Genomic DNA, 14,116 nt, shown 5'->3' on the forward strand with positions numbered 1-14,116 from the left:
ATGTGAAGGTTATCTGTGATACTTGGACACCAGCTGGTGAGCCAATTCCAACAAACAAACGTGCCAGAGCTGCTGAGATCTTCAGTAACAAGAAGGTCACTGGCGAGGTGCCATGGTTTGTTACTACCCCTAAAATCTCATTGTAATCCCCATTTACTTAGAATGTGGTACATAAGTTTGAATACTTACTTGATCGTGATCTAGGTTCGGCATTGAGCAGGAGTACACTTTACTTCAGCAAAACGTCAAATGGCCTTTGGGTTGGCCAGTTGGAGCATTCCCTGGTCCTCAGGTAATCATCAGTCAAGCCAAGAGGTATGTTTTGTGTTGGTTTACAAATAAAAAAAAAGTAACCAATTCTCTGTTTTGTGTTCAGGGTCCTTACTACTGTGGAGTTGGAGCTGACAAGATTTGGGGGCGTGACATTTCAGATGCTCATTACAAAGCTTGTTTATATGCTGGAATTAACATTAGTGGTACTAATGGTGAAGTTATGCCTGGACAGGTCTCTTTTTAAATGGAGCTCTTACAATAAATTATGTTATTGTATGATTTACTAGCTGCTAGTCCTCTGATGTTATTATAAACATTTGTGCAGTGGGAATTCCAAGTTGGCCCGAGTGTAGGAATCGACGCAGGTGACCATGTTTGGTGTGCAAGATACCTTCTTGAGGTCATCAAAAGTTATATTTTGTAGATACGAGTGAGTGAGTGAGTGCTAGTTCAGCTCTTGTAACTGTTGTTACTTATTTGCAGAGAATCACAGAACAAGCTGGTGTTGTCCTAACACTTGACCCCAAACCAATAGAGGGTGACTGGAACGGTGCTGGTTGCCACACCAACTACAGTACTAAGAGCATGAGAGAGGAAGGAGGATTTGAGGTGATCAAAAAGGCTATCTTGAACCTCTCTCTTCGCCACAAGGAGCACATCAGCGCCTATGGTGAAGGCAATGAGAGAAGGTTGACCGGAAAGCACGAGACAGCTAGTATCGACCAATTCTCATGGGTATGCATTTTGCAATGGGAGTCTGAAAGACTTCACACTAAATCCCTATTTTGTGTCCCTCTTCTCATTTACTTTAAACGTCAACTTGGCAGGGTGTGGCTAACCGTGGATGCTCTATTCGTGTGGGACGTGATACCGAGGCGAAAGGAAAAGGTACTGTTACCGGAATGGTTTACGTGCACACATTGTTTTTTTTATGCTATAACATGTATTGTTTGTGAATGGGAATATAGGTTACTTGGAAGATCGGCGTCCAGCATCTAACATGGACCCATACATTGTGACCTCACTTTTGGCAGAGACCACACTCCTCTGGGAGCCAACACTTGAGGCTGAAGCACTTGCCGCTCAAAAGCTTTCCTTGAATGTTTAATATTAGTCGACGCTTTCATGAATCCGATGAACACACATGTCTATGTGGTCCATCCGGGATCATAAGGTTTGTTTAAAACATTGTTTCGGATCAAGACATGATTTGTTATCTTTTCATTTGCCTTGTTAAAAACTCAGAACTGTATGGGAAAATGTTTATCCTTTTTATATTGGTTCTTTTGACTGTTATGTGTCTTACTGTAAGATATTGCACAAGTCATCATGGCTATTGGCTAATGTGTGATTATGTGAGTTTGGCGTCAAATAAACACTTTTAAGTTGCAGAGAGAGAGTTTAATAGACTGTGAGCTATAGAAAAGGTTCGACGCCGATACTTTATCGGTTAAACTCACATAGTAAGAAGGATTATAAAGTCCTTAACGAGCGTATGTAAAACATGACTTGTTTACACAACATAGAGTGAATTTGTGATCAAAGGTATTATTGTTATTCGTCTTACATTCACTATCCACAGAAATATAAACTAAAAGTCAAGACATAATGACAAGAAAGCGAAGCATGTTAATTGATGTTGGCTTAAGATCTTAAAATAAATAATGTCACAAAGAGATGTGAGGTTCATCACAAATATACGTATCCTGCATTAATAACTCCTGCAGATATGATTGTTTAGCTTTGAAATGTGATGAAGCTGGTCAAGGTTAATCATGCAAGCATTCATGGCTCCAAAATGAAATGTAGAGACTAGATAAATATAAGTTATGCGATCCCAAAGTGAGGTTTCGTGATCTAAGAGACTCTACAGCCAAAAAGAGAAGGTTTTAAGAGACTTTTACCGATTAAGGTGTACGTACCAAGCATTAGTTGGAGGACGACATACACGGGTTTAAGGTTTTGTACTTCAAACATATTGTTGTGTATTCCGACATCTTTGTAAAAGCTAATGAGATATTAGGTGACCACAACTCAATTCCTAATCGTATTTCTGTGTGAACGAATGTGAAAATTCTGACTAACACTCAACTGCTAAGATATAATTATTATAGGAAGAGGATATAACGTACATGACATCAGCCCTGCATGATAGGTAGACCGTGCATCAAACTTATTTACTATAGTTCACTATTTTGCATACACTTACATTTCTACTCATAATATTTAGTTTGCAGTCGTGAGTAGAGACGGTCGATTCTACATTCCACCTCCAACACCACCACCTCTACCACCGCCTCCCTTCCATCCTCCTCCTTGACCACCGCCTCCCTTCCACCCTCCTCCTTGACCACCGCCTCCTCTGCCACCGCCTCCCTTCCATCCTCCTCCTTGACCACCGCCTCCCTTCCATCCTCCTCCTTGACCACCGCCTCCCTTCCATCCTCCTCCACCACCGCCAGAATTCTGTACGTCCTCTGCCGTACCATCTATTTCTGCGGTGTCCAACTCAGCACTGCCTCCACCACCTCCTCCTCGACCACCGCCTCCTTTCCATCCTCCGCCTCGGCCACCGCCTCCTTTCCATCCTCCGCCTCGGCCACCGCCTCCCTTCCATCCTCCGCCTTGGCCACCGCCTCCCTTCCATCCTCCTCCGCCACCTCCAGAATTTTGTACGTCATATGCGGCACTATCTATTTCTTCAGTGTCTAACTCAGCACCGCCTCCACCACCACCTCCTCGACCACCTCCTCCTTTCCATCCTCCGCCTCTGCCACCGCCTCTGCCACCGCCTCTGCCACCGCCTCTGCCACCGCCTCCTTTCTATCCTCCCCCTCGACCACCGCCTCCTTTCCATCCTCCCCCTCGACCACCGCCTCCTTTCCATCCTTGATCAACTTCATAATTGTTTTCTTCTTCTTTATCAACCTTGGCCTCGACCCCAAGGTCTCCTTGGTTGAGACTACCCTTAGCGTCGTTTTTGCCTTCTCCAGTTGGTATCTCTACTTGCTTTGTACCTGTTTCAAACCACCTCTCCAACATAAGAAGTCTATCAAACTTATAAAACCATATATAGAAAATAAAGAATACTAAACACCTTCTTTCTTGTCATCCACGGAAGTCTCTGCTGCGACAGCTACGACAACAGCCGTTAACAACAGAAACCATACGATAAACGTTTTCGTATTCATGTTTACTATCATGCAATGTTGAGTTATACAAGTCTGCTCCTATGAAAAGATGTGCTACTTCACCTATTGCTATTTATAGAGGCACCGGTTAACGTAAGCAACAAGCTATTTAATTGTAAGATACATGTCATGATCGATTCAAACAAAAAGAATGCCAAGCGGTGGAGCTGTCGAGGATGCTCATCACCACCAACGCCTCGTATTTAGTTGGCACGTGAAGATTTTGTCTTCGAGCTCTCTTCATGTCCCTCTCAAGGTAACACGTACGATTTCAGACTGCCACGTACGAGGTTCATTACATGAAAGTGTTGTAGTCTGACAACTGGCTTCTCTTTAGTTACTGAGAGTTTAGTGCCTTCTTTTAGCTTATCTTCTTTTTGTAAGACCACGAACTAGTACATTACAAGCTTTCTGGACATGTTACTTGACATTATTAGATTCTTTAAACTATCTTGAAATGGAAAGGAACCAAATTTTTTGAATATATATATATATATATATGGACTACTTACTTCCATTCACAACATCAGATTTCAGTTTTAAAAGTTGTAATCTTCGGTTTAAATGTCAAAAGGCTCTATGGCTTAAACTCGCTTTCTCATGAAACTTTAGTTTGAAGTAGAAATTGAGTCAAAATAGAAGAAATGTTTTGGTTTTAACGAGTTCAATCTCGCTCCTGAGTTTACGAGAATTACTTCTATATATCAAGCTCGTTACAAACAAGTACCAAACAATCCTTACGTCCTATGCAAGTTCTATTTAGACTTAATTAGGAGACTAGGCACCTTTTCACAAAATAATTTGACAAATAGGTACTTTAAAAAAGATATTAGTAATATAGACACTTTTCTCTCTCTTCTCTAATACATATCTCTATTAGAGTGACATTTAGTAATAGACTATTTTATTCTTTTTTGTTGGTTTGTGTATGCAAAAAAAACAAAATAGTAATTGGGCCTAAAATATATCCAATAACAAATATATATTTATAATTGTTTATAAGTTATTTATTTTATATTTAAGCTACAGTTTTGAGAAAGGGGTAGAGTTTAGATTTTATAGTTTAGAGTTTAATTTTGAAAGTTTAATTTTAAATCATAATGATATTTTGAAACTTTAGATATATATATATATATATATATTTTAAAGTTTGAGTTTTCTATTTTACATTTAAAGTATTATTTTGAGAGAGAGATATGATTTGAAATTTATAATTTAAAGTTTAATTTTAAATCATGATGTTATTTTTGAAAATTTAAAGATTATGTTAAATTTGGAAACAATATTTTTTTTAGGTTTAGATTCTGTACTTTACATTTAAGGTGTAGTGTTGAGAAGAGTAAGTTTAAAATTTATAGTTTAAGGTTTAATTTTAAATCGTGATGTTATATTTGAAACTTTAGAGATGATATGTTCCATTTTTAAACCAATTTTTTAGATAGATTATGAGATTGTAGAGTTACTAGCATGTACACCACCAATCAAAATCACAATACAACACCCCATATGGTACACCAAACCTCGATGGTACACCTGACATAAATGGTACACCCAACCCAAATGGTACACCAGAAACAAATAGTATACTAGATTCAGATGGTATATCAACAGAAATGGTACACTAGACCCAGATGGTACACCAGACGCTGATAGTACACAACCCAAACCGTACACCAGACATAGATGGTACACCAAACACAGATGGTACACTAGCCCCAGATGGTACACCAAACGCAAATAGTACATTAGACCTAGATAGTACACCAAACTCAGATGGTACACCAGACGCGGATGGTACACCATCCAAACGGTACACCAGACCCAAATGGTACACCAAATGCAGATAGTGCACTAGACCCAAATGGTACACTAGACTCAGATGATATACCATACGCAGATGGTACACTAGACCTAAATGGTACACCACCTAAACGGTACACCATACGCATATGGTACACTACCTAGATGATACAACAAATCCAGATGGACTAAATATACACAAATCATAATTTTAGTGGGCTGGTATTAATTAATTCAGGTCCAACTAGAAAAAAATTATGGACCCACCCATAAAACCCTTTTTTAAAGTATATGGATATATTGGTCTTTTTATTTAATTTTTATCTTATACTCTATCTTACAATCTCTTTATCTCACAAGACATAAAAAATGCTTATTCTCCAAATTTTGTTTTAAAAGTGTCTATTTTTCAAATATTTTTTTAAAAAGTGTCTAGTTGACTAATGGACTCTTTTATCCAGAAAGACGAGTCAGCTAGCTTTGAGCTGTTAATATTATTGGACTTCACGTTATATATACTAGAGCCTTCTCGTGCTATTGGTTCCGCATGTGAAATAAACACTTCTCCATCGAAGTCAAATACAGACTTCACAAAACTCTCATCGAATTCAAATACACACAAGACTTTGGATTCCTGATTTACTTTAGCTATTTGAATTCTAATTTATTATCGGAGTATGCTCATTGGTACATATGGTTGTTCTGAGATTTTGTTGGCGGACTGTAACGTTTCAAATATATATATCTTGGGGCTTAATATCGCCTTGTAGGTTCAGATGTAGGTTGGTGAAGGGACTTCTAATAAACTGATGAAAACAATAAATTAGAGGTGGTTAAAAAGAATTATCATTACTACCGAAAATCAGTGTTTATTTTTTTTTACAACTACTGGCCTCGACGTAAAATTAGTAGCTAGTGACAACTATTAGTTAGTAATAACTAATAAGCAATAACACATTTCATATAGCAACAAATTAACCAACGAATTTGCAGTGATCGTTTTACCATGGTCCATGCTAGGGTCATCTTGGTGTTTATATAACTACAAGAATATTATAGTGGCTATTGACCGCAACTTAGGTACCCTAGCCATTTCATATTAAGGGGTGGGAATTGGGATAATTACTTTAAAAAAATTTCCTGACTTGTTATTTGTCCCATACAGTTGTTGTCAAGGCAAGCAAGTAAAATAATTTTGATAGTTGCAAATACGAATCAAATACACTCGTTCTTTCATAAAAAAGTGTTATTTTGATATTTTTTTTAGAAAAAAGTATCATTTTATGTTTTCAATGCACTTTTTAATATTAATTTTTTAATCACTATTATTTAAGTTTACTAGTTAGAAATAGGATTTTTTCGTATATTTGTAAATGGTAAAATAGAAATTTAAAAAAAATTTAGTTTCTATGCATTGTGTCAAAATAAAAAACAAATAACTAGTAAAAGTAATATCCGATTTTGCTTTATCCGTTATTCGTTTTTTGAATAGTCAATATGTTTTGATAATTCCTTCACAAATCAGTCTTCATAACTTTCACAATTTCCTTAAAACTCGATTTTGGGCGTAAGATATAAGCTAAATTCAAGAATAAACATGTCTTTCTGTTAGACCAGACTCTGATACAAAAACTCATCATCAGCTCTTGAAAAGAAATGGAAGTTGATTATGAAGGCTGATTCGTTACAGAATTAGCAAAATATTGGCATATTAAAAATTAAAATATAACAATTGTCAAAGATACTACTGGTTATTAAAAAAGATTGGAACAAGTTACAAGTAGTTGCAAAAATCTAGACATGTACATCTTAACAATGGACCTATAAATAGAGGGGACCTTCATTGTCGAAACTTGAAAGGATTTAGCATTGTCTTTTCTTTTTTTCTATATATTTAAAATCTGCTTTCTGTTAACATGAGAGTGTTGTACACAGTTACAATGTAAAGCATTTAAAATTAAATAAGGAAAATAAAATGATTGGTGTATATATATGCTCTTTGGCCTTTGCTAAAATATCAGCAGGGTGATTATTTGATCCTGGAGTCATATCCATTTTACCTGACTAAAACTGTCCAACCGCAATCCCACAAAACATTGATTGGTTCCGACAACATCATACTGTTTTAGCCACACAAAACCAATTTCACCGTACCCAATTCCAGTAAAAAAAACAAAAAAACCAAAGCCATTAGTAAATAAATATTCATCAGCAATGTCGGGAGAGAAATAAAATAAATTTTTAGAAAGGTGAAATTGAGTGAAATTGCCGTTTGCATAAGAAAAGAACCAATCCGATGCTGTCCATGTGCATCCACAAAGCATATCCCTACTCTTTTATTTTCCTAAAGTAATCAAAGTCGAGAGACCACAAAAACACACGATTTCTTTCACTCTCAAATATAAAAATAAAACAACTTCTCTCATTTACAGATGCTTTCCTTCTGGATCACAATAATCACTAATTGCACTATACGCTATGCTTCTTTCTTTCTTTCTCTAATACACATGTCCTTTGAATCACTTTGTTACATGTACTCTTGTACACGTCTCATGTGCTTGTGATTCTAAAATAATGCACCTGTTTTTTTCTTTTCCAGCTTTTATATGTAATCAATCTTACATGTTTGTTTGTTGTCCCCATTTCTCAATTCCCAACTTCTTCATTATCCAAATTGTTCTGAAACATTGAGAGAACCAATGGGAGGACTAGTGAGAAGCATCTTCTTCAGAAACAAATCATTTGGAGCTCATGACTACAACAACAATGTAAGTCATTCAAAAAGAAAAACCCATCACTCTTGTTTTGTGTTTATATTATTATTAACTAGTTTGTTCAATGTTCTGTTACGTTTTCAGGGAAGAAGCAATCATCTAGGAGAGAAGAAAAGGTGGAGCTCGGTTAGATCGTACCTTTGCGGAGATGAGATCAACTCTGTTCTCGCTGTTGATGATGCAGGATCGGTAAAGGACTCTGACGCTCTTAATACAATGTCTCAGCAACTGAGTTCAGATTTTGGTATGCCTTTTGGTTCGGTTATCGCAATTGAAGATTCAGCTTCTGTGAAACGTTTGGAGGATGATGACTCTGTTTCAGTTAAGAGCTCTGAGGCAACAGTGACTCAGCCTTTACAGGAGGAGAAGTCGAAAGTACTGAGTCAATATGTTAAAGAAGAAGAAGATGTTGATAACCAAAGCGAAGCAACAGAGACGCACATACCTAAGAAGCATCAGACTACTCCAATCTCCAAGTTGTTCCTCGAAGAAGACGCTGCAGTTATAATTCAATCAGCATTCAGGAGCTACATGGTTATTTTTCCCCCTTCATTCTTGTTTTTTTGTCTTCTTCCGTTATGTCCACTCAATATGTTGTGTTTTTCAGGCAATACGTCAGAGCGAAGAAGAAGAAGTTACATGTGCTAAGGAGGAGAGCTTCTCAAGAGAGGAATCTCAAAGCAAGGTTTCCATGGGGGCATCACTAGAAGCTCAGACAGGTAATTCTGTGAAAGCACCATTATTCACAAGTAAACGAGTATCTGCAAATCGATCAATACTACACAATAACAAAGCTCAAGTTCTGAGGATAAAGGTACGTGATAATCTGGTCCAATAGAGGGTAAATCAAAGTGATAGTGGACAATAACATAACATGCTTCACATAACAGGAAGACTGGGATGATAGTACAGTGAGCAGCACCATATCGAAATCAAGGATTCAAAGCAGGATGGAAGCAATGACAAAACGGGAAAGAGCACTTGCGTATGCATTTTCACAGCAGGTTTAACAATTTGAAAACACTTGATCTGTGAATTGAATCCTAAATTGATCAAATTAATCATATCTTTTCTAAACTACATTTGTTTAAAGCTAAGGATTTGCTCAAAGAAGAAGCAAATGGATCGTAGCGATGAAGATGATTCCAACATTGGTTGGAGTTGGCTAGAACGCTGGATGGCAACCCGTGTACCAGACAGCATTCCAATGGAACCCAGAACAAACATTCAGACAGATGTTGCAACAAAAACACAAAGATTGGTAATAAAGAATAGATCTTTTGGTATAGCTGGCGAGTTGGAGAGCTGTGCTTCCAACGATATACCTCTCCAATTTGAAAGCATATCAGAGACACAAGAAGAGGAAAATAAAGATTTGCAGACCAGAAAAAGCAACCTTAAAGCGAGCATATCTAAGCGCAAATCTGTTCCAAGCTACAAAAGCCAGAGAAGGCATAACAGGGTAAAGAGAAAAACCACACAATGCATAGAAGTTTTCATCTCACCTGCCAGCCATATTAAGAGTGTTTCGTTTTTCTTTGGGCAGCTTCAGGCAACCAAAAGTGATCTGCAACAACAGACAAAGAAGGCTAAGAAGGCCAAGACCATAACCTGAAGCTGAAAAATGGGAAACGAATGCGAGGAAACCTCACGGAAGCTAACGAACGAAGATAATCATTACCTGTAAAGCTTTGCATTTAAATAACATGTTTCACAATAGTTTGATCTTTCGAAATCTGATAATAAGTTTCTGTGAATTATTTGGGGGAATCAACCAGCAGTGGTAAGGGGATAAGAAACTGGAAACCCCAGAAATACATAACAACAATGGTAGTAAATTTAAGAGGTAATGTAATCACCAAATTCTTCAGGTTTCTAAGAAGATTTGTGTGTCTCAAATATGATAATACAAGCTGGAACCAAACGAAACGAAACAAACTTAGATCCTATCGATATCCTCGTCCTCAAACTCAACATAGTCATCGATGAGATTCTCATCATCAACATCAAGATCACCAACAATTCCTTCGTTGAGACGGGTATTATCCGGAAGCTCACCATAGGCCTTGAGAAGCCTAGCCTCATCAGACATGTACTTGAGGATGACATCGGCTTTGTCATCTTGGTAATCCCTCAAACCAACAAGTACAATGTCACCTGCAGCAATCCAAACCTTCTTATGCATCTTACCACGGATATGGCAAAGACGTTTGGTACCATCGATACACATAGCTTCACATCTCCCATTACCAAGCATACGTTGGACTTGCGCGTACTCTTGTCCATCTTCCTTGAATATAAGCTCTCTCTTCTCGTCATCAGCTTCGTTCTTTCCTCTCTTCCTGTTCTTTCCTCCCTTTCCCTTGTTCTTCGGCATTCTCTCTGCAAATAACACAACTCTCTTTGGAATCAATTTTTTTTACATATGATGATGGTCTTATTTACATTAATCTCTATGGCAATTTCAAAGGGATACAGAATCTGTTTACACAGTAGTAATCGGCGTGAATGTTAAAAAAAAAAAATAGATTCGTTTCAATCCAGACAAAAAGCGATTGGCGAGAATCAAAATCAAAATCAGAACAAGAAATTTTCCGATCAAAACAAATTCCAGTAAACGATCAACGAATACAAAAGACGATCAAACCCAACAAAATACGAAATCGTAATTGAACCACTAGAAACCCTAATTTCGGAGTTGGAATAGCAAAATCAGGCCGGCGTAAGAGAAGAATCAAAGGGGGAAACGCGAGCTTACCTTAGTATGGATCCCTTGATCAAAGTAACAAAGACGATCTCTTTTGAAGACCTTTTTTTACAAATCGCTCTCTGGGTTTTTTTTTCTTTTTTTCTTTTTGGAGGAACGTGTGCGGTATGTTGCTTCTAGTTTCTCTCGCTAACGCAGAAACGTCTTTTCATTAAATTGTGTGGCTAATAAATAGTAAAACACCCCTCGAGTTGAGGTTTTATTACCAAGTCATGCCATTCCTCCTTTCCTTAACACATACGTTTATGATAAACGGTTTATCCATAATAAAACGTTTTTAATTTTCTAATTCAAGTCGGCCTAATATAAAAATAAACATATAAATTTGTTTTTTATTTTTTTGGTCAACAAAAATATAATTTATATTTTTGGGAATTCATATCTAGCCTCACTAGCAACATATGTTTATATAGAGTTTTAGTATTTTTGAAAATATTTTTTTGTTAGAACTCATCACTAATTTTCTTACATAAAATTGTTATGGTGTGTTATTTAAAAGGTTTTATTATACGATCCTCTACATTTTTTTCATAAAAGTAGCCACATTTTTTTTTTATAAGTTTCCGTTTTTGGAATATGTATTATTTTCAGTTTGGTAATCGTATAAGCGACTCAAAAACAACAATTAAGATCACTAATCACAAAATAGAATTTATGTATATCATATGTACTGGTGAATTCATCAATACTTTTGTTATTTATAGGAAAAATAATTTTTTTTTCAATTATTAACTTTCAAATAAAGTAATTAAAAAATTATGTAATATCCAAAACATTATTTTTTTTTCAACCAAATAATAATTAAAATAAAACTCTCCACTGATGGTCCAAACCGGAGGAAAAAAATTTACAAAATAAATTGCAGAATATAACAATCGAGGAAGACAATCTACATTCAAATTTACCAAACTTGAAATCTTCGACAAGGAGAACACGAGGAAGGAAACTTGTAGCAGCTAGAAATCATCCAAAATATTAATTTTATTTAGATTAAGTTATTTAATTTCTATTTTTATAAAATTCTAACAATTAAGTAAAGTTATATAAATTTATTAATTTATAAATAAATAAATTAATTTCACTTTCTTTGTAAAACAAAAGTGATTTTTAAAAAACTAATATGTACAATATCATGGTCGTAATAGTGATTTCATTGTAATGATTTCATTATTCCCAAAAATTAATATGCCAATCAGCGTACTAGTATATATGGTTGCATGTTTCAATAGCCTCATATGCAAAAGATTGCAATCATAAAACCATCAACTCTACCTATTAAAAAATATTTCTGTTTTCTTGAAAATATTGAATTGTAACATATGCCAAATAATCCAAATTTTGGAGTAAATATACTATGTGAAAATTTATTTTTTCACATTAATTTGATCAAACAAAGATGAAAGAGTGAATAGATGATTAATAATTAATATATTTTTTTTTTAAAAATACGCTCATTTGTTTGATCATATTTTAAAAATATTTAAATCAATACATAGTTCATCATTTTTAATAATTAAAAAGATATATTTTTAGGCATGTGTTGTAATGAAAAATTTGCAACTTTTTCTTTTTTGAACAAAAAAGGTACACAGTCGGTGGCTTTGGCACTTCCCACGCATGTGATGTCCTGCTACAAATTGCCGCAAGAGTTGACATCTAAATTAACGAGTGCTATTTCCACTTTTTGGTGGAAATCCAACGATAAGGCTCATGGTTTACATTGGGTGGCTTGGGATAAACTATGTAAGGATAAGTGTGATGGGGGTCTAGGTTTCAGAGCCTTGGAACAATTTAATGATGCTATGTTAGCAAAACAGTATTGGCGTTTAATTCAACACCCGACGTCATTAATGGCGAGGGTTTTGAAAGGCCGATATTTTAGCAATAAACACCCGCTTATGGCCAAAAAACCTTCTAATCCCTCCTTTGCCTGGAGGAGTATTTTTTCAACGAAAGATTTAGTGGAATATGGAGCGCGATGGGCGGTAGGTTCGGGTAGTTCTATTTCGGTTTGGAGAGATCCATGGATTCCGGATATTAGACCACGTCCTGCCAATGGTCGGGGACGACTCTGGTTACCGAGCTTGATGGTGAACCACTTAATTAATCCTGTCACGAAGGATTGGCACTTGCCTACTCTAGAAGAGTTTCTGGATCCGGGGGATATACCGATTATTCGGCGTATGTCGGTCAGTAAGGTCCAGCAACGGGATCGGTTAGTATGGCATTTTACCAAGTCAGGGAAGTATACGGTTAAATCAGGTTATAGATTAGCCAGAGAACTGATGACGGAAGTCGAATACGGACCAACATGTATGGCCCTCAGGGCCCAGGTGTGGAAGCTGGATGTTCCCCCAAAGGTCCAACATTTTTTCTGGCAGATTGCGTCGGGCACCCTCCCAGTGCTCGAACGACTTGCGTATAGGGGTATCCGGTGTGATACACTCTGCAAACGGTGTGGGGCTGCACCAGAAACTATCAATCATGCTCTCTTTGAGTGCCCTCGCTCGCTCGATGTTTGGGAGTTGTCCCTAGTTTCGTTAGTCCCCGATGGCTTTCCATTTGCTTCAATTTATGCAAATTTAGACTTTATTTTTTGGCGGGCAGCCTCTCAGTCGGGGGATTCGGATGTAGCTAATCGTCTTCCTTGGATACTTTGGACATTATGGAAAGATAGGAATAAAAAAGTTTTTCAGGGGTTACAGGCCGAGCCGACGGAAATTCTACACCAGGCGAATAATGATAAATTACTATGGGAAGAAGCAAAATCCTATTCGGATAGGTATTTGCATACTACGCCTCTGGTGGAGGATAGGGGAGCGTTTCCTCGATGTCAGATTGATGGTTCTTGGAAAGGGTCAGATGCTATGCAGGGTCTAGGATGGTGGTGTTGTAGTGATGATGATGCGACTCTCCTTTTGGGAGCACGGAGTCAGAGATGCGGTCCTACATCCTTACATGCAGAGCTACAAGCCTTGATTTGGGCTATGGAGTCACTCTTGGCGGCTGGAGTTGGATGTCAAAGCTTTGAGACAGACTGTGCAGAATTGGTGGCGATGGTGCAGACGCCTGACGATTGGCCATCTTTTTCGAACCTGTTAGAGGAGTTTCTTGTGCTCAGACCATGCTTTTCCTCGTTCTCCCTGATCAGGATCTCTAGAGAGCTCAATGTAAGGGCAGATTGTCTAGCCCGTTCTTCAAGATTGCTTTCCTCTGAAATTTCCTTTGTAAACTCTTTTCCTCCGGTTTGGGCAACCAATCTTGGAGTTATTTTTTAATTTGATTAATGTTTGGTTGAAAAAAAAAAAAAA

At 37.1% G+C, this 14,116-nt stretch overlaps 4 protein-coding genes across 5 annotated transcripts in view; 2 read left to right on the forward strand and 2 right to left on the reverse strand.

Moving 5' to 3' along the window:
- Positions 1–1,617, forward strand: part of LOC104724000 (glutamine synthetase, chloroplastic/mitochondrial) — a 3,535-nt gene extending 1,918 nt beyond the window's left edge. The window contains exons 8-12 of the mRNA XM_010442446.2: positions 377–505; positions 599–673; positions 757–1,008; positions 1,101–1,161; positions 1,242–1,617. Coding sequence (XP_010440748.1) covers positions 377–505; positions 599–673; positions 757–1,008; positions 1,101–1,161; positions 1,242–1,381 — 657 coding nt within the window. The 3' untranslated portion in view covers positions 1,382–1,617. The remainder of the gene's footprint in view (positions 1–376; positions 506–598; positions 674–756; positions 1,009–1,100; positions 1,162–1,241) is intronic.
- LOC104728191 (glycine-rich cell wall structural protein 1-like) lies at positions 2,298–3,464 on the reverse strand. The gene is made up of 3 exons (XM_010447214.1): positions 3,371–3,464; positions 3,202–3,290; positions 2,298–3,096 (listed from the first exon to the last, which is right to left on the reverse strand). The coding sequence occupies exons 1-3, from the start codon at positions 3,462–3,464 to the stop codon at positions 2,533–2,535; spliced, it is 747 nt and encodes a 248-aa protein (XP_010445516.1). The 3' UTR covers positions 2,298–2,532.
- LOC104724002 (protein IQ-DOMAIN 1-like) lies at positions 7,903–9,795 on the forward strand. Of its 2 annotated transcripts, XM_010442451.1 has the most exons (6): positions 7,903–8,032; positions 8,123–8,572; positions 8,646–8,852; positions 8,929–9,042; positions 9,132–9,500; positions 9,585–9,795. In XM_010442451.1, exons 1-6 carry the CDS (start codon positions 7,964–7,966, stop codon positions 9,651–9,653), a joined length of 1,278 nt encoding a protein of 425 aa, XP_010440753.1. In that variant the 5' UTR covers positions 7,903–7,963; the 3' UTR covers positions 9,654–9,795. The 2 variants fall into 2 exon arrangements, with proteins under 2 accessions (XP_010440753.1, XP_010440752.1); XM_010442450.1 differs by having other exon boundaries at positions 9,132–9,795.
- LOC104724001 (eukaryotic translation initiation factor 1A-like) lies at positions 9,823–10,951 on the reverse strand. The gene is made up of 2 exons (XM_010442448.1): positions 10,797–10,951; positions 9,823–10,420 (listed from the first exon to the last, which is right to left on the reverse strand). The coding sequence occupies exon 2, from the start codon at positions 10,413–10,415 to the stop codon at positions 9,978–9,980; it is 438 nt and encodes a 145-aa protein (XP_010440750.1). The 5' UTR covers positions 10,416–10,420; positions 10,797–10,951; the 3' UTR covers positions 9,823–9,977.

Source organism: Camelina sativa, chromosome 11 (genome assembly GCF_000633955.1).
Source record: "Camelina sativa cultivar DH55 chromosome 11, Cs, whole genome shotgun sequence".
NCBI classification, from domain to species: domain Eukaryota; kingdom Viridiplantae; phylum Streptophyta; class Magnoliopsida; order Brassicales; family Brassicaceae; genus Camelina; species Camelina sativa.